We start from the raw sequence: 25,241 nt of genomic DNA on the forward strand, positions 1-25,241 counted from the left end.
TTTCTTAGGCTCACTAATTACATTCATGTAAGACCTATTACATACCTCAGCAGAGCAGTCAGAGACACATCATAGGAAACCTCAGTTGCAAAGAAATGACACCTGATTATATAACATGATTGCTGGAACTTCTTTGCTAATCCCTCTAGGGACTGAACCAACATTATGAGTTTGACCACCCAGTTGATAAAGCCAACACTAGGATAATCAGGTATGAACCCATTTCTCAACAATCAATAAGTGTGTACTGGAGTTTCTCCTGCTGTTTGGATGGTCAAGAAATCCCCAGGGATATTTAGGCCAGGCCTGGCCAAAAAAAATTAAACCAAATCTCTCACATCTGTGGGGAATCATATTTGGATTTTAAGAGTTTATCTCCAATCCCAGCAGCTATTTATAAGCTAAATGATTCCCCAAACCCTCTTTCTGCCAACTCCTGACCTTTTCTCTTTTAAGAACTGTATAATTTGGAATCAGACAAGCCAAGGCTGCATTCTGACTCTGCCAGTTTCTAAACTTACAGCTTCAGATAGAGTCATGTAGCCCCTTGAGCCTCTATCTCCTCCTCGTATAACATAGATCATAAGGTCTTCCTCACATGGGAAGCACAAGATTAAGTGGAGACACTAACTCAAGCCCTAGCACCTAACATAATCACTGATACTGTCGTGGATGTTAGGGTTACAGTTATCAGCCCGGTGTGTTCAGTCAAATTACTGTAAAAGACAACCAGCTAGAGAAGACTGAATCCTAAAGGAAAGAGTACCAGCACTTCTGTTAGGAGAGAGAAGGTTTTCTGACAGTTCTATATGGAAAAATAAATTGAGACTATTATTAAAATTCTACAGTGTAAGTGACAAATAGCTTCAAGGGCTTAAACTTTATAGACAGAATGCCTGCAAGAACAATGGATGGAGGTTCATAACATTGTACAGGAGGCGGTGATCAAAACCATTCCCAAGAAAAAGAAATGCAAAAAGGCAAAATGATTGTCTGAGGAGGTCTTACAAATAGCTGAGAAAAGAAGAGAAATTAAAGGCAAATGAGAAAAGGAACACAGAGTTCCAAAGAATAACACAGAGAAATAAGAAAGCACTCCTCAGTGATCAATGAAAAGAAATAGAGGTAAACAATAGAATGGGAAAGACTAGAGATCACTTCAAGAAAATTAGAGATTCCAAGGGAATATTTCATGCAAAGATTGGCACAATAAAGGACAGAAATGGTATGGATCAAACAGAAGCAGAAGATATTAAGAAGAGGTGGCAAGAATACAGAGAAGAACTATACAAATAAAGATATCTTAATGACCCAGATAACCACAATGGTGTGATCATCCACCTAGAGCCAAACATCCTGGAGTGCAAAGTCAAGTGAGCCTTAGGAACCATCACTATGAACTAAGCTAATGGAGATAATGGAGTTCCAGCTGAGCTATTTCAAATCCTAAAAGATGATGCTGTTAAGTGTTACACTCAGTATGCCAGCAAATTTGGAAAACGAAACAGTGGCCACAGGACTGTTAAAAGTCAAATTTCATTCCAATCCCAAGGAAAGGCAAAGCCAAAAAATGTTCAAACTACCACACAAAGGCACTCATTTCACAGTCTAGTAAAGTAATGCGCAAAATTCCCCAAGCTAGGCTTCAACAGTATGTGAACCAAGAACTTACAGATGTTCAAGTTGGATTTAGAAAAGGCAGAGGAACCAGAGATTAAATTGCCAACTTCTGTTGGCTCGTAGAAATAGAAGAGAATTCCAGGAAAACATCTACATCTGCTTCATTGACTATGCTAAACCCTTTGACTGTGTGGATCACAACAACCTGTGGAAAATTCTGAAAGGGATGGGAATACTAGACCAAGTTACCTACCTCATGAGAAACCTGTATGCAGGTCAAGAAGCAATAGTTAGAACCAGGCATGGAACAATGGACTAGTTCAAAATTGGGAAAGGATTATGACAAGGCTGTGTATGGTCACCCTGCTTATTTAAAGTATATGCAGAATACATCATGCGAAATGCTGGGGTGGATAAAGCACAAGCTGGAATCAAGATTTCCAGGAGAAATATCAATAACCTCAGATGTGCAGATGACACCAGCCTTATGGCAGAAAGTGAAGAGGTAGTAAAGAGCCTCTTGATGAAGGTGAAACAGGAGAGTAAAAAAGCTAGTTTAAAATTCAACATTCAAAAAACGAAGATCATGGCATCCGATTCCATCACTTCATGGCAAATCGATTGGGAAACAATGCCAGACTTTATTTTCCTGGGCTCCAAAATCACTGCAGATGTTAACTGTAGACATTAGATTAAAAGATGTTTGCTCCTGGGAAGAAAAGCTATGACAAACCTAGACAGCATATTAAAAATCAGAGACATTACTTTGTCAAAAAATGTCTGTCTAGTTAAAGCTATGTTTTTTCCAGTACCCATGTGTGGATGTGAGAGTTGGACTGAGGGCTGAGCACCAAAGAATTGATGCTTTGTACTGTGGTGCTGGAGAAGACTCTTGAGAGTCCCTTGGACTGCAAGGAGATAAAATCAGTCAATCTCAAAGGAAATCATCCCTGAATATTCATTGGAAGGACTGATGCTGAAGCTGAAGCTTCAGTATTGGCCACCTGATGTGAAGAGCTGACTCAGTAGAAAAGACCTGATACTGGGAAAGACTGAAGGCAGGAGGAGAATGAGACGACAGTGGATGGGATGGTTGGATGGCATCACTGACTCAAAGGACATTAGTTTGAGCAAGCTTTAGGAGATGGTGAAGGACAGGGAAGTCTGAAGTGCTGCAGTCCATGGGGTCGCAGAGTAGGACATGACTGAGTGAATGAACAACAATAAAATTTTTAAATTTTAAAGTTTACAGGGTCACTGAGAAATGGAGTGCAGCATCTCTATGGTGGCTTTGAAGTTGTTGTCTAAGACAGTGGGAAGACCATGAGCTTTTGCTCATAAAGTCTTTTGATTGGTACCACCCTCTCTTGCTCCTCACATAACCTTGAATAGTCTTTAGCTTTTATTTGTACCTAGCTTTATGATCCAAAATGTGACGTGGCATGTGACACATAATAAGTTCTCAAAATTCTTGTGTGTCCTCTACCCTGGCTCTCCCATCCATCTGTGCTAAGAATCAACCTTTGTTCATCAGATGACAGTCTTTCCTTTTTACACAGCAGAAGTCTGCTTCCTGTTCCATACTCTATCTGTAGTGTTGCATTTCCATGAATGCTGTGGGGAATTATTTCTGAGTATTTAGAGGAGATTTCAGTCAGACTGCCTTGAGAGAGAATAGAAATAGATATAGAATGGAATAGAAACGTCACATAAGCTTTGTAACACACCAAACAAATAACTATTTATTGAATATTTTGTAATTCCTGAAGGTGAGATTCACTCAAGCTTAGCTGTCCACAGTAGACATAAACCCTACAAGTGCTATCTCCATTAAGTCAAAAGATGGCCAATATATTCATTTTGTGACTTAGGTCTTTTAAAAAAGATGCACTTCCTCTTTTTTTCCACAATCCAATAACAGGAAGTTTGACAACCTGAAGGACTTGAACAGAATCATTTCTAATATCCCATGCAAACTCAAAGATAAACTTATCTTGTTGTGTATATAACCAATTTATTAAAAGCAATTTATTTTAAAAGTTACTAATAAATTGTTTCTTTTTAATTGTTCTGTAATTCAAACATACATTATTACAGACTGGTTTTCCTCCCACATGACTGATGTTTGGAGAACAGGTTTAGTATAGTTGACTTTTTAAACTATATAATACAAAAATTATGTGGACATGCATGCTAAGTCACTTCAGACTCTTTGTGACCTTACGGACTGTAGCCTGCAAGGCTCCTCTGCCCATGGGATTCTCCAGGCAAGAATATGGAGTGGGTTGCCATGCCCTCCTTCAGGGGATCTTTCCAACCCAGGGATCAAATCCGCATCTCCTGTGGCCCCTGCATTGCAGGCTGATTCTTTACTGCTGAGCCACCAGGGAAGCCCAAAGAAAATACATACTATTATATTACATGTATCAACCTGTTAATGTGTGGTATCAGCACAGCTGTTTAAGAGCTGCTTAAGGAAGATGTAGTAAAGAAAGTAAATGGGATTTGAAGATAAATATGATGGTCAATTTTATGTGTTAAGTTGTCTGAGTTATGGTGCCTGGATATTTGGCCAAACACTATTTTAGATGTTTCTGTTAAGGTAGTTTTGTATGATATAAATTTTTAAGTCAGTGGACTTTGAATAAAGCAGACTTCCCCTCATAATTTGGCTGGGCCTCATTGCATCAGTTGAAAATCTGAGTAGAACAAAAAGGCTGGCTTCCCCAGGCAAGAAGGAACACTGCAGTAATTGGCCTAGGACCTGAACTACATCATCAGTTACTTCTGGGATCTCTAGTCTGCCAGTACACCCTTCAGATTTTGGACTCACCAGCCCCCATAATCACATGAGCCAATTCTTTAAAATAAATCTCTTTCCACATTGTATTGATTCTGTTTCTCTGGAGAACACTAGTATAATAAATAACCCTAGATATTATGAACTTTGAACCACTGTGGGTTTTCTATGCTATCAATCCATATTTGAAAAATGTATTGGTAGGTAATCAGTTGTGTGATCTAATAGTTCCCAGTGGTTAAAAGTATAGGCTTTAGAGCCAGAGACATGTGGGATCAAGCCCTGGCTCCCTTGCTCTCTTTGCCTCAAGACGTGAAAAAGCCACAGAGACCAAGGAGAACAGGTATGCCTGTGGAAGGCCTCCACTCTATGCAGGCTTGGTCCCATAGCTTCCCATCCAAGAGGAAGCAAACAGCACAGATCTAAGTACCACACTGGGGTTGGTGATGGAGAAATTGTGAAGATTAATTAAGTTTAGATTCAGTACTTAGCACCATGTATGCGTACATGCCTGCTCAGTCATGTCCAACTCTTTACAACCTCATGGACTTCAGCTCGCCAGGCTCCTCTGTTTATAGGATTTCCCATGCAAGAGTACTGTAGTGGGGTGCCATTTCCTTTTCCAGGGGATCTTCCTGACCCAGGGATCAAACCCGAGTCTCCTGCATCTCTTGCATTTGCAGGTGGATTCTTTACCATTGAGCCATGCAGGAAGCCTGTACTTAGCACCATATCTAACACCAATTAAGGATTCGAACCAAGATAGCAAGAGTCATAAATAGGATTGTTGCTAATTTTCAAAGAATGAAAAATCCCCTTAAAAATACTGGCTGAATTTTTTTCCTTCTAATGCTGCAACGTGAGCAGGATCAAAGAGGAAATGAGTCCATTAATAAGAGGCCCTAGCTAATTGTGAGCTGCCACAAAATACTGTATCTGCCATGTTAGAACAGCTAACTTTACAATGTGAGCATTTGCTCACATCAAGATCATTAGACTTGGAATCAGGATACAAGGCGTTGAACATTCACCACCCACACTTACTTCTCTCACTTACAAAATGGGCATCACATCTCTCATCTCATTTTGTAGTGAATTAAAATAAAATGAAAAGGAGAACTGTAAGGCAGCCAGAGGCAACCTGGATATCTCCTGCAGCTTCAACTTATATTCTGAATGATCTGAACTCAGTTTCCTGGTCTACATAATAGAACTTTTTCCAACATGATGTGCATCAAAGTAGTTCACTGGAAACACTGTAAATTAGCATTACAGGTAAGATGACACTGCTGCAATGTTAATTACTACACTGCAGATGTACCATTAGATATCATATATAATGTTGTCAAGCCTTTATTTTTAAATTAAAGAGCAACACATCATTATCTTGGCTACACAATTTTGTGTTATTTTTTTTTCTCAGTGTCTGGGGGAAGGGTGGGAGAATAGGGGTGTTGTCTCTAACTGTAAGAATACATAAGCAAATGGTAGAATTTCAGATGGATTCCTCATAACTTCCTTCCCTCACTCTGGTCTCTATAATAATGGAGATTGTGAGCTCCTTGAGGGCAGGGACCATCCCTGTTTTCACTCTCTACACTCCCCAGATCCTAGCACACAGCCAGAGGAATGAATAAAGATAGAGCCTTGGAAGTTAAAGGAAGTCTGGAAGTATGGAGTGGAAGAGCTAGAAGGGACACTAGTTTATTCCTGGTCATCCTGATTTCAAATTTTCTTCATGACCTTCAAAATGATCTTGGGTATTTCCCATATCTGAAGCTTTAAAATTCGAAATGAGAGGCAACTGGATCACCACAATGCAGAAGTCAGTAAAAGTTCTTCATTGTGACTTTTAGAAAGTGGCACTATATTCCATTGGGCTACAGTCTCTCGATATCAGGTCCCTTCACATCAGCTAAGGACCTACTGTCGAAAGTAAGGAAGGAAAAGAATTAAAATGTTTGATCATTACATGTATTAAATCTCACAACAAATTCATGAAGGAAATATTCCCAATTTTTTTATGTGTAAAAATCACATCTTAACCACATCTTAACACATATCTTAAAACCACATCTTAAACTTAACTTGTACATTCAGCAGTATTAAGTACAACCTCCATCCATCTCTAGAACTCTTTTCGTCTTGCAAAACTATAATTCTATGCCCATTAAGCAATAACTTCCATTCTTCTCTGCCCCTCCTCCCCAACCCCTGGTAACCATAATTCTGCTGTCTATTTCCATGATTTTGACTATTCTAGGTACCTCATATAAGTGGAATCCACTTACATTTGAAGTAATTACTAAAGAGTTTATTTCTATCATTTTGGCATTCATTCTATATGTCATACTTTTTTATCCCTTATTTTCATAGGAGAAATTCTCTTGTCTCTCTTTTACTATCAAGGAAACTGAAGCTTCAAGAAATTAACTGAACTACCCAAGTAACCAAGAGGCATATTTGGAATCTTTTGACTCAAGAGCCCTTTATTCTTGTCTCTACTTTGTGTCAGGGTATTTTCTAAGTATTTGGAAAGTGCAGACAAACAGGACATGGTCTCCGCTTTGGTTCAGTGGGCAATAAGTTTCTTAGGAAAGTTTGACAAACACACTGAGATGATTTTTAGAAGTGCAAGTAAGTCAAATATACTTGTTTATTTGAATAGAGCACATATCCTATAAGAATTTGAAGTAGCTCCTGTATGCAGCTTGCATACTATAGGTACCTCATGAATGTTGCTAGTTAAATTAAGGTCATTTGAAGAGAATTTGATATCCAGTTCTGCTTTGTGGGATCTACTCTCGACAGCAGATGGATTTGGCAATAGACAATAAGCACTGTAAGCACCATTTAACCCAGAGTTTGCGTAATGAAATATCTCTGAACTAGTAAAAATGTTTTTCCATAAGGATGTTCATTGCAGTATTTTGTTGTTGTCATTGAATGAAAGATCAAATTGTAGTGCTATACAATTTTCACACAAATGATTTCAAATAATCCCATATTAATCCCTTTTTTCTTCTACTCCTATATTACTTCTCCCTCCTTCCCTCTCCCCACTGGTAACCACATTGCAATATTTTTTAGCAATAGTGAAAAGGTGAAGGGACTGTAAAGATTTAACAGTAAGTTATATATTTTTACAGAGGAATATTATGAAACCATTTCAAAGTGATATTGCAGCAGACTGGTTAATAACCTTGAAATATTCAAGTGACTAAAACTAATATATGTTTACTATATATTAGTATAAAATTGTATGTAATAAATATATTAAATTATTATACATGATAGTTGTATGTAATACATTAGATATATAAATTTATATATATTTACATATATAGAAAATCCATGTGAAAATAATTTATTTCATATATAAAATGATCTCATTAAAATATGGGCATATATAGTTATAAGCGTGAAGAGGTATATACCACAATATTAGTGTTGATTATTGGTTAGCTGTGGAATTGTGGCTGATTTTTATTTGCTTGAGCTGTTCTGTATCTTCCTACTCATGTATAATGCCTATGTATTATCTTAATAAGTAGAAAAAACAAATTTTGCTTAAAGATGAAAGCAGTGTCAAACACAAATCTATCTCTACCATTTCATTGCAAAGAAAGCCTTGAACTGAGACAAGAAAAGAAGACAAGCTCTCGTTATGTAACACTGACTAAATATACATTTATTTGAGATTGGAAAAAGAAGTCGAATCTTTGATATGGATCATTTGGTTCAAGGAATAGATAACTTAAAAAAATAAATCCCTTTGTAAGATATAAAGTATCAGAGGAAGTGCAGCTTGGGCCTCATGAAGGAAACAGAACAAAAATGTGAAAGGGATTTCTGAAGGTAAAGTAGATATTATCTCCAATTCTGTCTCTCTCTGCATGGCTTCCTCTGCCACTGTTGGCATATCTGCTGCCTTCTTCTCTTGCTCTGGTAAGACTTTCTAGCTGATCAGCAGACTGGCTATCAGAGCCCCAAGTGACATTCCAGTTCAGCTACTCTAGATTATCCAGAGTTTTTGTTGATAGTTCCAGACTCACAGGACAGAGAAGATGATTGACTTAATATATGTCAGTTATATTTTGCTCTATAAAAAAACTCAAAGTTTAGGTACTGAGAACAGCCAATTGTTTGCACCACAGGGTATGGAAAGCTATGGTCTGTGGAAAATTCTCTGGTTTAGGTCAGACAAAACCAGTCAACTGGTGGATCAGTCAGAATCGCCAGTCTAAAATGGCTTCTACTGGGATGGTTCTCCTCACTCTGGTGTCATGCTCTAGCAGGCTAGCCCTGGCTTGTTTGCATGTTGGTCTCAAGTTTCTGAAAAGAAGTAAGGACACATGCAAGGTTTCTGAAAGCCTATTAGTAGAATTGGAATATTGTATCCAACAAGTGACAAGACCTGTCCAAATTCAAGGGGTGAAGGAGAAAACTCCTCCTATCCTGATGTGAGTAGCTACAAGGTCACATTTTAAGTAGTGGAAATACAGGAAGATGAAAAATTCTAACCATTTTTGCAATCTGCTAATAATCTGCCAAGGACCCAGGCTGACACAGGTTCCATCTTGTAGCTGTACCACATTTTTATATTTCCATATTGCCGCCTTGATTGATATAGCAGGTAAAGAAAGAGACTGGAGAATTTTGCATAAGCTTTTCACTGTTTCAGTTCATTTCAGTTCAGTCGCTCAGTCGTGTCCGACTCTTTGCGACCCCATGAATCGCAGCATGCCAGGCCTCCCTGTCCATCGCCAACTCCCGGAGTTTACCCAAACCCATGTCCAACGAGTCGGTGATACCATCCAACCATCTCATCCTCTGTCGTCCCCTTCCCCTCCTGCCCCCAATCCTTCCCAGAATTAGGGTCTTTTCCAATGACTCAACTCTTCGCATGAAGTGGCCAAAGTATTGGAGTTTCAACTTCAACATCAGTCCTTCCAATGAACACCTAGGACTGATCTACTTTAGGATGGACTGCTTGGATCTTCTTGCAGTACAGGGGACTCTCAAGAGTCTTCTCCAACACCACAGTTCAAAAGCATCAATTCTTCAGCGCTCAGCTTTCTTCACCGTTCAACTCTCACATCCATACATGACTACTGGAAAAACCACAGCCTTGACTAGACGAATCTTTGTTGGCAAAGTAATGTCTCTGTTTTTCAATATGCTATCTGGGTTGGCCATAACCTTCCTTCCAAGGAGTAAGCGTCTTTTAATTTCATGGCTGCAATCACCATCTGCAGTGATTTTGGAGCCCCCCAAAATAAAGTCTGACACTATTTCCACTGTTTCTCCATCTATTTCCCATGAAGTGATGGGACGAGATGCCATCATCTTAGTTTTCTGAACGTTGAGCTTTAAGCCAACTTTTTCACTCTCCTCTTTCACTTTCACCAAGAGACTGTTTAGTTCTTCACTTTCTGACATAAGGGTAGTGTCATCTGCATATCTGAGGTTATTGATATTGATTCCAGCTTGTGTTTCTTCCAGCCCAGAGTTTCTCACGATATACTCTGCATATAAGTTAAATAAGCAGGGTGACAATATACAGCCTTGATGTACTCCTTTTCCTATTTGGAACCAGTCTGTTGTTCCATGTCCAGTTCTAACTGTTGCTTCCTGACCTGCATACAGGTTTCTCAAGAGACAGGTCAGATGATCTGGTATTCCCATCTCTTTCAGAATTGTCCACAGTTTATTCTGATCCACACAGTCAAAGGATTTGGCATAGTCAAGAAAGCAGAAGTAGATGTTTTTCTGGAACTCTCTTGCTTTTTCGATGATCCAGTGGAGTTGGCAACTTGATTTCTGGTTCCTCTGCCTTTTCTAAAACCAGCTTGAACATCTGGAAGTTCACGGTTTTGGAATGTAAAAGTAGGAAGTCAGGAAACACCTGGCATAACAGGCAAATTTGGCCTTGGAGTACAGAATGAAGCAGGGCAAAGGCTAATAGAGTTTTGCCAAGCGAATGCACTGGTCATAACAAACACCCTCTTCCAACAACACAAGAGAAGACTCTACACATGGACATCAGCAGATGGTCAACACCGAAATCAGATTGATTATATTCTTTGCAGCCAAAGATGGAGAAGCTCTACACAGTCAGCAAAAACAAGACCAGGAGCAGACTGTGGCTCAGATCATGAACTTCTTATTGCCAAATTCAGACTTAAATTGAAGAAAATAGGGAAAACCACTAGACCATTCATGTATGACCTAAATCAAATCTCTTATGATTATACAGTGAGAGTGCCAAATAGATTTAAGGGACTAGCTCTGATAGACAGAGTGCCTGATGAACTATGGACAGGAGTTCTTGACATTGTACAGGAGACAGGGATCAAGACCATCCCCATGAAAAAGAAATACAAAAAAGAAAAATTGCTGTCTGAGGAGGCCTTACAAATAGCTGGGAAAAGAAGAGAAGCAAAAAGCAAAGGAGAAAAGGAAAGATATTCCCATCTGAATGCAGAGTTCCAAAGAATAGCAAGGAGAGATAAGAAAGACTTCCTCAGCGATCAATGCAAAGAAATAGAGGAAAACAACAGAATGGGAAAGACTAGAGATCTCTTCAAGAAAATTAGAGATACCAAGGGAACATTTCATGCAAAGATGGGCTCGATAAAGGACAGAAATGGTATGGACCTAACAGAAGCGGAAGATATTAAGAAGAGGTGGCAAGAATACACAGAAGAACTGTACAAAAAAGTTCTTCACGACCCAGATAATCACGATGGTGTGATCACTCACCTAGGGCCAGACATCCTGGAATGTGAAGTCAAGCGGGCCTTAGAAAGCCTCACTATGAACAAAGCTAGTGGAGGTGATGGAATTCCAGTTGAGTTATTTCAAATCCTGAAAGATAATGCTGTGAAAGTGCTGCACTCAATATGCCAGCAAATCTGGAAAACTCAGCAGTGGCCACTGGACTAGAAAAGATCAGTTTTCATTCCAATCTCAAAGAAAGGCAATGCCAAAGAATGCTCAAACTACTGCACAATTGCACTCATCTCACACACTAGTAAAATTCTCCAAGCCAGGCTTCACTGTTTCAGCCTAGAAATTATACTTGTCATGGCCACTCACAGACCATGGCCAACATCAGTCACATGATCTCTACCTTATAGCAAGATGGTGTGATAATAAGTCAATGAAGTATTTAATGAGCACTGCTGTGTCTGCCACAGTGAGATATCTATAGAATAAAATAACTAATCATTCATGGGACTGGTGTTAGGTAAGGCTGGCAGGTAAGTCTAATGGTATAGAGCAAATATATGAAGAACCAATCTAATGAAGTTATCAGAAGTTATGTGAATCCCTTAAAAGTCCCTAGGGCTGAACCCAAAGAAGTCAGAGTAAATAAGTAGAAAATCCAAGTAGCTCAGCAACCAGTAGCCCAGAAGCATATCATCCAGACCCATTCAAAATTTCTTTTAAGCTTTCAATCTGCTCCTAGAGCTAGATTGACCCAGGAGACCAAGGCAATGCAGTTCCAGGTAGGATTCAGTGTTTTATAATCAAGTGTTGAGAGGCACTAAGGTCAAAGTCAAGAAAATGGAAGTGAGCATCAAGTTAAAGAGGAAAGAAGGAAATGAAACCCTAAGTAGTAAGGTTAGCAGCTTGCACGGGCTGAAACAACATGGAATAAGAATATGTGGAATGAGAAACTTGTATGAAACTATTTAGCTCAACATTGAGGGCATGAGTTGCAAGGACAAATCAAAGCACTGACTCTGTACAGGGTAAGAGAAGGACCTAAAACAAGACACTCCAGACTGGATGCTTGAGACTTCAGACCTAAGCCTCAGTCTCCCCCTAGAGTTGGCTCCTGTTCACTCATTTTATCTTCCTCATCTCTCTCTTGGTCTTTGTAACGTCTCATCCTTACTAATTGCTTTCTTCAATTTCTCATACCTGAGACTTTAACTTTTGCAGCATGTTTACATTCAAAATATTTATGGTAAGAAGACAAGTTAATTCTTTATAAGGTGCAGTGCCCAAAATACTAGTCACAGTTGATGAGGTCTCTTTTTTTTAAAATAAATTTATTTATTTTATTTGGGGGCTAATTACTTTACAATACTATGGTAGTTTTTCCCATACATTGACAAGAATCAACCATGGGTTTACATGTGTTCCCCTTCCTGGACCCCCCTCCCACCTCCCTCCCCATCCCATCCCTCTGCTCTGGGTCATCCCATTGCCCCAGCCCTGAGCATTTGTCTCATGCATCGAACATGGAATGGTGTTCTGTTTCACATATGATAATATACTACCTCAGATTCCTAATTGACAATGTAGCTTATGCCTCACAGAAAGTACCATAGAGGCCATGTAAGACGGGAATGCCTTCTGGGAAGCCTGTCACTTCCTACTCCATATGTGGACTTAGCTTACTGTCTTACTATCAAAAAGAAACAAAAGGGATTGGTCTAAACACCATGCTGGGTTGAGTGAGAAACTGTGAGAAATGGAAGAAGAGGCTTTTTTAACCTGTTGCCCATTGTCTTCCAGGTCAGTGGAACCATGTACAACACTGGAAGACATGTGTCCTTGCGTCTGGACAAGGAGCACTTGGTCAACATATCAGGAGGGCCAATGACATATAGCCATCGGCTGGAGGAGATCCGGCTACACTTTGGGAGTGAGGATAGCCAAGGGTCAGAGCACCTCCTCAATGGACAAGCCTTCTCTGGGGAGGTATGTAGGGTTATTGAAGTAGTATGAGTAAGTGCCAATTAATAAAATTTGATGCCTATTTATATCCAAGGTGGGATGACAGATCGAAAGACTGCTCTTGAATCTATGAAATAATATCTGTGCCTCCTTTCTCCATCTGCCTTTTGCAAGTTGATATAGATGTTTATATTAAGCTTTCAGTGTTTTCCAGGGAAGACCGCAGTGATACTTGAAAGTTCCTCCCAAGACACTGGTGAAGCTCCCTTGTGACTAATGCCTTAATATAACACCAGAACATTATTTCAACCCTAAATCCTCACCTTCTATGTATGTCTTCATTAACATTCACACTGTCTGGGCAATAAGTCTTCTATATGCCACATGTGTTCACATAAATTCCATAATTCTCCCTTCTGGTAGAATGGGAGAATTTGCACAAACTATAACTTATAGCAAAGTAAATGTCAGCCAGCCAAACAGTCTGAGTTTTCATAGAATAGAAAGGTCATTGTGTGCCACCATTAATGGTGAGTATCATCATGTTCATTGACCTAGAGAGAATTCAGACCACATCAGTGAGCCAATCACTGCTTCAGTTATAGACAAGAGCTACAATTTAAATGAATATCATATGTGTTATGACATTTGACAAGCAGCGTGTAGTTAATTTGACCTGTTTTCCCCCCTTACACTTGAGGGTGGTTATCATTAAAGGTCAGGCATCCTTAATGCTAAGTACCCTGTAACTAGGTTTCTGTTTAAGAGTTCTCAATAACTGATGTCAAGAGGGTATTGAAATAACAGAAGTATGTATCTCACTATTGATTTGGTCTTGACTAATATTGACTAATATTTTTAATCAAGATCATGTTTAAACTTGGCATTGTTTTTAATATAGTAAGTTCATATACTGAGAAAGAGATCCACAACCTTAATGAGGACAGTGGCCAGATTTTCATGATCATCCAAAATACATCAACTGAGGACCTAACTAGGTACTATGCTGGTTACTAGGGACATGGACATTAAAAATAAAATAAAATAAAGACATAGCTCCTACCACAGAGGAGCTCAAAGAAATGCTATCTTCAAATCAGTAAAGTATAATGTCATGCTGTAGGGTCTTCCAGATGGTGCAGTGGTAAAGAATTTGCTTGCCAGTGAAGGCGACATGGGTTCAATCCCTAGGTTGGGAAGATCCTTTGGAGTAGGAAGTGGCAACCCAATTCAGTATTCTTGCCTGGAAAATTCCATGGACAGAGGAACCTGGTGGGCTACAGCCTATGGGGTCACCGGAGTTAGACACAACTGCACTAATGAGCATGCCCACACTCTCTGCTGTAATAGAGATGTAACAAGGCCCTGGCTAACTTTAAGGAAGAAATGACAAATTTTTATTGAAGGGTTCAGAGCAAGCTTCACAGAGGAGGTGCCCTTTGAACTGGACTGAGAAGAGAAGCAATGCAAAACAATTTTAAGTTTGGGAGTCAAAGGTACACACTAGTTGTGTGACCTTTATATGGTTACTTGATCCTTCTAAAGCTGAGTTTAGACATCTCTCTAGGTTGTTTTGAAAATTAAGTGGAATTAAAGATGTAAGGAGCACCAGAAGTACTCAATAGTTGATAGAGAGTAAAGATAAAGCAGGAAATGAGGAACAGCAAAGGCCTTAAGTTGTGTCGAGGCACTGTGCATGGGGGAAGCTACACATGGATTTCATCTGTGATCTATTAGTAAGGGCTGCCTAGAGGACAAGGCTAAGCAGGACTATGGTTCTCCTTCCTATATCTGTAGGAAACAATTCTAGGAATGATTTAGGTTGTCTTCCAAAGGTACGTGAGCTTTACTGCACCTTCTAATGCCAAAATCCTACCTAACCTATGATTTCCTCAGAGGAAATGTTTTTCAGTTGGATTCTGCTGAGGGTTAGCCTCAGTGAAGTAACTATATTCCATCCTGTATGTTAACATTTTATTTTTATTTTGAGCTATTTTCAGAGCCTCCTTTGGTTTCTATTTTGGGCTATCCTCTGAGAGGACCCAAGTAGACATCAGCAACAAAGCATGTGTTTATTTTGTTGACGGTGAATAATCACATTGCCATCTGCCCCATCTATCATTACAAATCGTGATAAGTCAATTAATGTCAGGCATTTTCCTTGGCACAGTGGAACAGTCATTTATCTGAAGAGCTGTAGATCAATTGCAGTCCTGTCTAGTGAGGTTATTGTAATTGATGGCAATCATTTGCTTTGTTTTATAAAGCTGCATGGATGTATGACACAGTCAGCAACTGTGTTTTTTTTAAATTATTTATGTCCTACACAGTAAATCCTGGATGCTTTGTTGGGGGTTGGTGATAAATGAGCATATTCAGATATTCAAATATCTAGATTTTTTAAGATGGGAAAATTAACCATTTTTAATAAGTAATAACTTTAGCTTGCTAATCAAGTCTCAGTGTTAAATTAATGTCCAGTATATAGTAAGGTATTAATGAAAAGTAAAGATACATTAACCAGAAAAAAGATAATATTTTAAAATAATCATTCCTATGGATTAAGTTGCAGTAGTGAAGCTAAATAAGAAGAATCTTTATATTTTGGGGGAATTGGAAGTAATCATTTTGAAAACCTTCCTTAAGTTCTTCATTTCAAAGGGTTAAGAGGGTACACTGAAAATTATACCAGCCACTTCATCGGATTCCTGTGGCCAGTTTCTTGAATCTTGATTCAGTTCGAACACATTTGAAAATGGAAAAAGTCTACAGCTGTTGCTATGTAGGTAAGATCTGTTTAATTAAAAAGAGAAATAAAAGTCCCATGTAAAATATGTATTTTTGTGACTTTGAATCAGAATAGAGAAACAAGTATCTCAGAACAAACAACTGAGACTAAACAACAGATAATGCAGGCCTTGTCCTCTTAAAATCAGTTATTTGCATCTTTGAGAGATTCATTTCATTAAAGTAACACAAATTTGTAAGAATAAGCAACTAAAACCAAATTTTCCTGAAGCATGCAAGGGTATGAAAGTGCTGAAGTGCACATGCCTGAGCACCAGAGCCTGGTGAGGTACTGAATGTTTCTTGGTGGAGGTACTAGAGAAACCTAACTAGCACTCTGTGGGAGCCTGGGCCTTCCTGATGGGGATGATCCATTAGCACGATTGGAGATTTGAGGGGGAATGAAAATTGGAATATTTAAAAATAACAGATAAGCAAGTAATAAACATGGAAGAGCTACTTGAGTGCCATGGTAAAGCTCTCCCCTCTACCCTGATTACTAGCTGTCTCCCTCCCCCTATATCCAGCAGAGCCCATCTGGTTTGTTTTCCAAGCTCCCTTCCCTCCTCCCAGCCTGTAAAGTGTTGTCTCCTTTTGACTTCCAGAAAATCCTGTATTCATCTATTGTAAGAGTCCACAAACTGTAGACCATGGGACAAATATAGCCGAGGAGCTAAGGATGGTTTATGTTTTTAAAAGATGGCCTTTTAAAAAAGAAGAATATGCAACAGAGATCATATGTGGCTTGCAAAAGCCAAAATATTTACTATCTGACCATTTAGAGAAAAACTTTGCTGACCCCAATTCTACTAAATTACCCATCACTATAAATTTTATAGCTGTTTATTCTCATTTCTGGAAACATAGGTCTTTGTTAATAGTAATTTCATCTTGATCATCACTGTATTCCCAGAATCGTAAACTCTCACATGACAGCAGAGTCAATAAATGCTTGCTGAATTAAGGAATCAATAATCTTGGTAATTCCCTCAAGGACAGATTTTGTTGTTGTTGCTATTCATCTTTGTATGCCATGCACCTAGAACAGTTCCTAAAATAATTGCTGTTTGTGGAATGAATCATTCAGTCACTGAATCAGTAACTCCCAGGTGGCGCTAGTGGTAAAGAACCTGCCTGCCAATGCAGGTAGACCTTAAGAGATGTGGGTTCGATCCCTGAGTAGGGAAGCTCCCCTGGAGGAGGGCATTGCAACCCATTCCAATATTCTTGCCTGGAGAATCCCATGGACAGAGGAGCCTGTCAGGCTGTAGTCTATATGATTGCACAGAATTGGACCCAACTGAAGCTACTGAGCTTGCATTTTAGGAATTGAAACATTTTTCTGTTTTTGTTTTTCTTTTTTAATTTTTAATTGGAGGATAATTATTTACAATATTTTATTGGCTTCTGCCAAACAACAGTGTGAATCAGCCACAAGTATACATATGTCCCCACCCTTTGAACCTTCCACCCACCTTCCCACTCCATCCCACCCCTCTAGGTGTTACAGAATGCTGGGTTGAGCTCCCTGTGTTATATGGCACTAACTCTCTATTTTACACATGGTAATATATATGTGTCAATGCTGACCTCTGAATCCATCTGACCCGACTCTCCCCTGGCTCAGTCCACAAGTCTGTTCTCTTTGCCTGTATCTCTATTTCTGCCCTGTAAATAGGTTTATCAGTACCATTTTTCTAAATTCCATATACATGCATTAATATATGATATTTGCTTTTCTCTTTCTGACATACTTCATTCACTCTGTATAACAGGCTCCAGGTTCATCCACCTCAGTTCAACTGACTCAAATCCATTATTTTTATGGCTAAGTAACATTCTACTGTATATATGTAATACTACTTCTTTATCCATTTATCTGTTGATGGATGTCTAGGTTGCTTCCTTGTCTTGGCTATTGTCAATAGTTCTGCAATGAACATTGATGTACATGTGTCTTTTTCAATTATGGTTTTCTTGGAGTATATGCCTAATGTGGTATTGCTGGGTCATGTGGTAGTTTTATTCCTAGCTTTTTGAGAAATCTCCTTACTGTTATCCATAGTGGCTGTATCAGTTTACATTCTCAACAATAGTGCAAGAGAATTCCTTTTCTTCACATCCTCTCCAGCATTTATATTTTGTAGATTTTTTGATCATGGCCATTCTGACCAGTGGGAGGTAATACCTCATTCTAGTTTTGATTTGCATTTCTCTAATAATGAGTGATGTTGAGCATCTTTTAATTTTTTGTTGGCCATTACAGATACCTTCTTTGGAGAAGTATCTGTTTAGGTCTTCTGTCCATTTTTTATCTGTTTATTTATGAGAGGCATAAGCTGCTTGTATATTTTGGAGATTAATCCTTTTTCAGTTGCTTCATTTGTTATTATTCTCTCTCAGTTTGCAGATTGTCTTTTCACCTTGATTATAGTTTCCTTTGCTGTGCAAAAGTTTTTAAGTTTAATTAGGTCTCATTTGTTTATTTTCATTACTCTAGGAGGTGGGTCACAGAAGATCTTGCTGCAATTTATGTCAAAGCCTATGTTTTCCACTAAGAGTTTTATAGTTTCTGTTCTTACATTTAGGTCATTAACCCATTTTAAGTTTACTTTTGTGTACAGCGTTAGGAAATTTACTCATTTCACTTTTTTACATGTAACTGTCCAGTTTTCCTAGCACTACTTATTGAAGAGACTCTTTTCTCCATTGTATATTCTTGCCTCCTTTGTCAAAGTTGCCTATGGGTGCTTTGGTTTATCTAAGGGCTTTCTGTCTTGTTCCATTTGTCCATATTTCTGTATTTGTGGCAATATCATACTGTCTTGATGCCTGTAGCTTTGTAGTATAATCTGAAGTCAAGAGAGTTGGCTCCTCCAGCACCATTTTTCTTTCACAAGATTGCTTTGGGTATTCAGGGTCTTTTATGTATCCATCCAAATTGTAAAAAAATTTTGTTCTAGTTCTGTGAAAAATGCTATTTGTGATTTGATGGGTATTGCATCGAATCTGTAGATTGCTTTGGGTGGTATAGTCATTTTCACAATATTTTTACTTCCAGTCCAAGAACAGGATACATCTCTCCATTTGTTTGTATTTTCTTTGATTTCTTTTATTAGTGTCTTGTAGTTTTCTGTATACAGGTCTAGGTAGGCTTATTCCTAGGTATTTTATTCTTTTTGTTACAATGATGTGGTTGGGATAGATTCCTTAACTTATCTTTCTGATTTTTCACTGTTAATCATAGAGAAATTAAGGGATTTCTGTGTATTGATTTTGAATCTTGCAATTAAACTAAATTCATTGATTATTTGTAGTAATTTTCTTAAAGTATCTTTAAGGTTTTTTATGTATAGTATCATGTCATCTGCAAACAGTGAGAGTTTTACTTCTTCTTTCCCAATCTGGATTATTTTTATTTCTTTTTCTTCTCTGATTGCCATAGCTAAGACTTCCTAAACTATGTTCAATAATAGTAGTGAGAGTGGGCACCCTTGGCTTGTTCCTGAAATGACATGAAATACTTTCAATTTTTCATCATTGACAATAATGTTTACTATGGGTTTATCATATATAGCCTTTATTATGTTGAGGTAGGTTCCTTCTATACCTATTTTCTGAAGAATTTTTATCATAAATTGGTGCTGAATTTTTTCAAAAGCTTTTCCTGTATCTATTGAGATTATCACGTGAATATTTTATCTTTCAATTTATTAATACAGTGTATCACATTGATTTATTTGCATGTATTAAAGAATACTTGCACCCCTGGGATAAACCCCACTTAATCTTGGTGTTTGATCCTTATAATATGTTTTCTGTTTGCTAGAATTTTGCATCTATGTTCATCAGTGATATTGGCCTGTAATTATTATTATTATTTTTTTGTGTGTGTGATGTCTTTGTCTGGTTTTGGTATCAGGGTGGTGGTGAACTCATAGAATGTGTTTGAAAGTGTTCCCCCTTCCGCAGTTTTTTGGATGAGTTTGAGAAAAATAAGCATTATCTCCTCTCTAAATGTTTAATAGAATTCACCTGTGAAGCCATCTGTCCCTAGGTTTTTGTTTTGGGGGAGATTTTTTATCATAATTTCAATTTCAGTGCTTGTGATTTGTCTGTTTATAATTTCTTTCTTTCTGGTTCAGGCTTGGAAGGTTATAATTTTCTAAGAATGTGTCCATTCCTTCTAGGTTATCCATCTTATTGGCATACAGTTGCTCATACTAGTCTTTTATGATCCTTATTATTTCTGTGTTGTCTTTTATAACCTCTCCGTTTTCATTTCTAATTGTGTTGATTTTAACCTTCTCCCTTTTTTATCCTTGATGAGTCTGGCTAATGTTTTGTTGATTTTGTTTAGCTTCTCAAAAAAACAACTTTTAATTTTATTGATCTTTGCTGTTGTATTCATTTCTTTTTCATTTATTTCTGTTCTGATCTTTATGATTTCTTTTCTTCAACTAACTTGGGGATTTTGTGTTCTTCTTTTTCCAATTGCTTTAGTTATAAGGTAAAGTTGTCTATTTGATGTTTTTCTTATTTCTTGAGGTAAGAGTGTGTTGCTATAAACTTCCCTCTTAGAACTGTTTTTGCTGCATCCCATAGGTTTTGAGTCATTATGTTTTTGTGGTCATTTGTTTCCAAATAGTTTTTGATTTCCTCTTTGATTTCTTCAGTGACTTTTTGGTTATTCAGAAGTGTATTATATAGCATCCATGCATTTGTGTTTCCCCCCCACACCCCTAGTTGATAATGAATCTTACAGAGTTTTGGTCAGAAAAGGTGGTTGATATATTTCCATTAAAAAAAAAAATTGCCAAGGCTTGATTTGTGACCCCAGATATGATCTATCTGGGAGACTGTTTCATGTGTACTTGAGAAGAAAGTATATTCCACAATTGGATGGACTGTCCCAAATATATCAATAAGGTGCATCTGGCCTAATGTTGTTTAAGGCTTGTATTTCCTTATTAATTCCTATCTGGATGATCTTTCCATTGGTGTAAGTGGGATGTTAAATCCTCTACTATTATTGTGTTACTATTGATTTCCCATTTTACGGCTGTTAGTGTTTGCCTTATGTATTGAAGTGTTTCTTTGTTAGGTGCATAAATATTTACAAGTGTTATATCTTCTTCTTGGATCGACCCCTTGGTCAATGTATAGTGTCCTTCCTTATCTCATGTAATAATCTTTATTTTAAGGTCTATTTTGTCTAATATGAGAATTGCTACTCCAGCTTTTTTTTGGGGGGGGGGGTGTTGATCCCTGGTCGGGGAACTAAGATCCCACATGCCTCGCAGAGTGGCCAAAAAGCAAACAAGCAAGCAAGCAAACAAAAAAACCTGATTACCTATTAAATAAAGTTATCCTTTCACTTGAATATAGTGAAAATCTTTAGCTTCACACATATAAATTAAAACCACTCTAAAACACACCAATTCAGAGTGGTTTATTTACACAGTATCAATATTCACTCTGATTTTCCAGGCCCAGGATATTATATCCAACTCTCTGGCATTATATCTCATGAATTCTTGCCTGACTCTAGATCTAGTTATATGTTGCTGATATCACTTTTTGGTTCAGATAAAAAAGAAATAGTATCCAAGCAGCACTACCCTTGGTAATTCTAAGGTAATAGAAACCTGGAAGAAGATCTCTGAACAAAGTCTGAAATAAAATTTTCTCCAAAATAAAACTTGTCTTCAAAGACAGGAAACTTCTTCCTTGTGGGAACTGGAAATACCAGATAAGAGCTCAGTCACTGGCTCGAATTCAGTTACGGGAAAACTAAGGAACAAGCTCAAATCCTTCATAGCAACAATTTTGACTGAATGCGTCATTAACAAAGTAGTGATTAATCCATAACTTTTTTTTTTTTGTATGTGGAGTCTTTAATAGATGCTATTAGATATTTTTTCCAAAAGGCATTAACAATTCACATTTTCACAAGCAATGCATGAGACTGCCAGAATGGCTGCTATCCAAAAGTCTACAAGCAATAAATGCTGGAGAGGGTGTGGAGAAAAGGGAACCCTCTTACACTGTTGGTGGGAATGCAAACTAGTACAGCCACTATGGAGAACAGTGTGGAGATTCCTTAAAAAACTGGGAATAGAACTGCCATATGACCCAGCAATCCCACTGCTGGGCATATACACCGAGGAAACCGGAATTGAAAGAGACGCGTGTACCCCAATGTTCATCGCAGCACTGTTTACAATAGCCAGGACATGGAAGCAACCTAGATGTCCATCAGCAGACGAATGGATAAGGAAGCTGTGGTACATATACACAATGGAATATTACTCAGCCATTAAAAAAAATACATTTGAATCGGTTCTACTGAGATGGATGAAACTGGAGCCCATTATACAGAGTGAAGTAAGCCAGAAAGAAAAACACCAATACAGTATACTAATGCATATATATGGAATTTGAAAGATGGTAACGATAACCCTATATGCGAGACAGAATAAGAGACACAGATGCATAGAACAATTTTATGGACTCTGAGGGAGAAGGTGAGGGTGGGACGTTCTGGGAGAATAGCATTGAAACATGTATATTATCATATGTGAAACAGAACACCATTCCATGTTCGATGCATGAGACAAGGGCTCAGGGCTGGGGCAATGGGATGACCCAGAGGGATGGGATGGGGAGGGAGGTGGGTGGGGGGTCCAGGAAGGGGAACACATGTAAACCCATGGCTGATTCATGTCAATGTATGGCAAAAACTATTACAATATTGTAAAGTAATTAGCCCCCAACTAAAATAAATAAATTTATAAAAAAATAAAATAAAATAATAATAATAATGAGACATTACATCCATCAGACTGGCAAAAGGCTACTCCAGCTTTCTATTGATTTCCATTTGCATGAAATGTCTTTTTCATTCTTTCACTTTCAATCTGCATATGTCTCTAGGTCTGAAGTGGATCTCTTGTACACAGCATATAAATGATCTTGTTTTTTTTATCCATGCAGTCATCTGTATCTTTTGGGTGGAGCATTTAATCCATTTACATTTAAAGAAAGTATATAATATATGTTCCCAATGCCATTTTCTTAATTGTTTTGGGTTTGTTTTTGTATATCTTTTCTTTCTCTTGTGCTTCCTCCCTATATGTCCTTTTAGCATTTGTTGTAAAGCTGAATTGATGGTGCTGAATTCTCTTAACTTTTGCTTGTCTGTTAAGTTTCTGATTTCTCCATCAATTTAAATGAGATCCTTGATGGGTACAGTAACCTTGTTTGCAAATTTTCCCCTTTTATTATTTTAAATATATCTTGCCATTCCCTTTTGATCTGCAGAGTTTCTGGTGAAAGTCAGCTGTTAACCTTGTGAGGTGTCCCTTGTATGTTACTTGTTGGTTTTCCCTTGCTGTTTTTAATAATTTTTCTTCATGTTTAATTTTTATTAGTTTGATTAATATGTGTCTTGGTGTGTTTCCCCTTGAGTTTATCCAGTTTTTCCTGTATTGGACTCTCTGTTCTTCTTGCACTTGATCATTTTATTTTCCCATGTTAGGAAAGTTTTCAACTATAATCTCTTCAAAAATTTTCTCAGACCCTTTCTTTTTCTCTTCTTATTCTGGGAACCTCCATAATTTGAACATTGATATGTTTATTATTGTCCCAGAGAGCTCTGACACTGTCCTCAATTCTTTTCATTTTTTTTTTTTAAATTCTGCTCCTCAGCAGTTATTTCTACCTTTCTATCTTCTTTGTCATGTATCCATTCTTCTGCCTCAGTTATTCTGCTATGGATTCCTTCTAATATGTTTTTAATTTCAGTTATCATGCTGTTCATTACTGTCTGTTCTTTGTTTCTTCTAGGTCCTTGTTAAATGTATTTTAACATTAACATTTTATGGATTCTACTATTTAGATTTTTGGATCATCTTTTCTTTCATTACTCTAAATTCTTTTTCATATAATTTGCCTATTTCCTCTGAATTTATTTGGCATTATGGGTTTTTACCTTGTTCCTTCATCTGCACAATATTTCTCTGCCTTTTTATTTTGTCTAATTTACTGTGTTTGATGTGTCCTTTCCCCAGGCTATAGGTTTGTATTTCCTCTTGCTTTTGGTCTCTGCCTCCAGCAGGTGAAGTTGGCCCAGTGGCTTTTGTAGGTTTCATGTTGGGAGGAACTCATGCCTGCATTCTGGTGGGAGAAAGTGAGTTTTCTCAGCTGATGAGCAGAGCCATGTGATGTGGCTTGTTTGGGGGGCATCTGTGTGAGGCATGTCTATTGATGATGTGGTTTATATTCTGATCTTGCTTGTTGTTTGGGTAAAGTTTTATGCACTTTTTGCTGCAGGCAGTTGGATGATGCTGGGTCTTGGATATAAGTGGAGGCCTTCATTGGAGTTCTCACTGATTAATATTCTCTGGGGTCAAGAGATCTCTGGTAGTCCATTGTCCTGGACGCACTGTTCCTACCCTAGAGGCTCAAGCCCAACTTCGGGAAGGGGAATCAAAACGTTGAAAACTGTTTGTTATGGCAATAAAGGGGATTAAAACAAACAAGCAAAAAGCAAATAAGCAAACAAAAAAGAAACAAAATGTGAACCCTAGACAAATGGTAAAAGTAAAATCAAACAAATAAAAACAAAAACAAAGGAACAAACACACACACATACATACACATAGATCAAAGGAAACAAAGTATAATAGAGTTATCCAGCAAGCAAAGGAAACCAGAAATGATATCAACCAATTAAAAACAAAACTAATTAAAACACAAAACAGAAAACAAGACCAAAATCAAATGCCAAATGAAGAATAAAGCAAAGCAAACAAAATAAACATATTAAAAAGAAAAAATAGAAAAGCAGTACTAAATAGAAGTACATAAAAAAATCTGCATATATATTAAAGAAAAACTACAAGAAAATAACAACAACAAAACAAAACACAGAACCATAGAAAGCCAAAGGAGAAGTAGGAATATATATATATAAAAACATTAAAAGTGTTATTCAAAAAATGTTCCCAAAAGGCTGAATAGAGATTAATAGTAATAAAAATAACAAACACAGCAATAGAGGAAAAAAGAAGAGAAAAAAATCCAGAGCCAATTACAGAATGAATCAAACTATAATAATAATAAATATTTTTCTTTGATTTCAGCTGTCAGCATCTTTTCCCTCTTTGTATAATAATGATATTATTATTATAGTTTGATTCATACCGGGGAGGGCTGGTCTCTGGACATGCTGGGGAGGGCTGGTCTCTGGACCTGCTGTGGAGACAGCTCAGACTAATCTGGCCCTATTCCTGTATGTTCTTGCCTCCAATGTCCCCAGCTGCCAGAGCTAGAGATT

At 37.7% G+C, this 25,241-nt stretch overlaps 1 protein-coding gene across 1 annotated transcript in view; it reads left to right on the forward strand.

Annotated features, from left to right (window-relative positions):
- CA10 (carbonic anhydrase 10 (inactive)) overlaps positions 1-25,241 on the forward strand; it is an 859,345-nt gene that overhangs the window by 668,572 nt on the left and 165,532 nt on the right. The window contains exon 4 of the mRNA XM_081576112.1: positions 12,953-13,138. Coding sequence (XP_081432238.1) covers positions 12,953-13,138 — 186 coding nt within the window. The remainder of the gene's footprint in view (positions 1-12,952; positions 13,139-25,241) is intronic.

Source organism: Giraffa tippelskirchi, chromosome 3 (assembly GCF_054371585.1).
Source record: "Giraffa tippelskirchi isolate mGirTip1 chromosome 3, T2T-mGirTip1v1.2.pri, whole genome shotgun sequence".
In the NCBI taxonomy this organism is placed as follows: domain Eukaryota; kingdom Metazoa; phylum Chordata; class Mammalia; order Artiodactyla; family Giraffidae; genus Giraffa; species Giraffa tippelskirchi.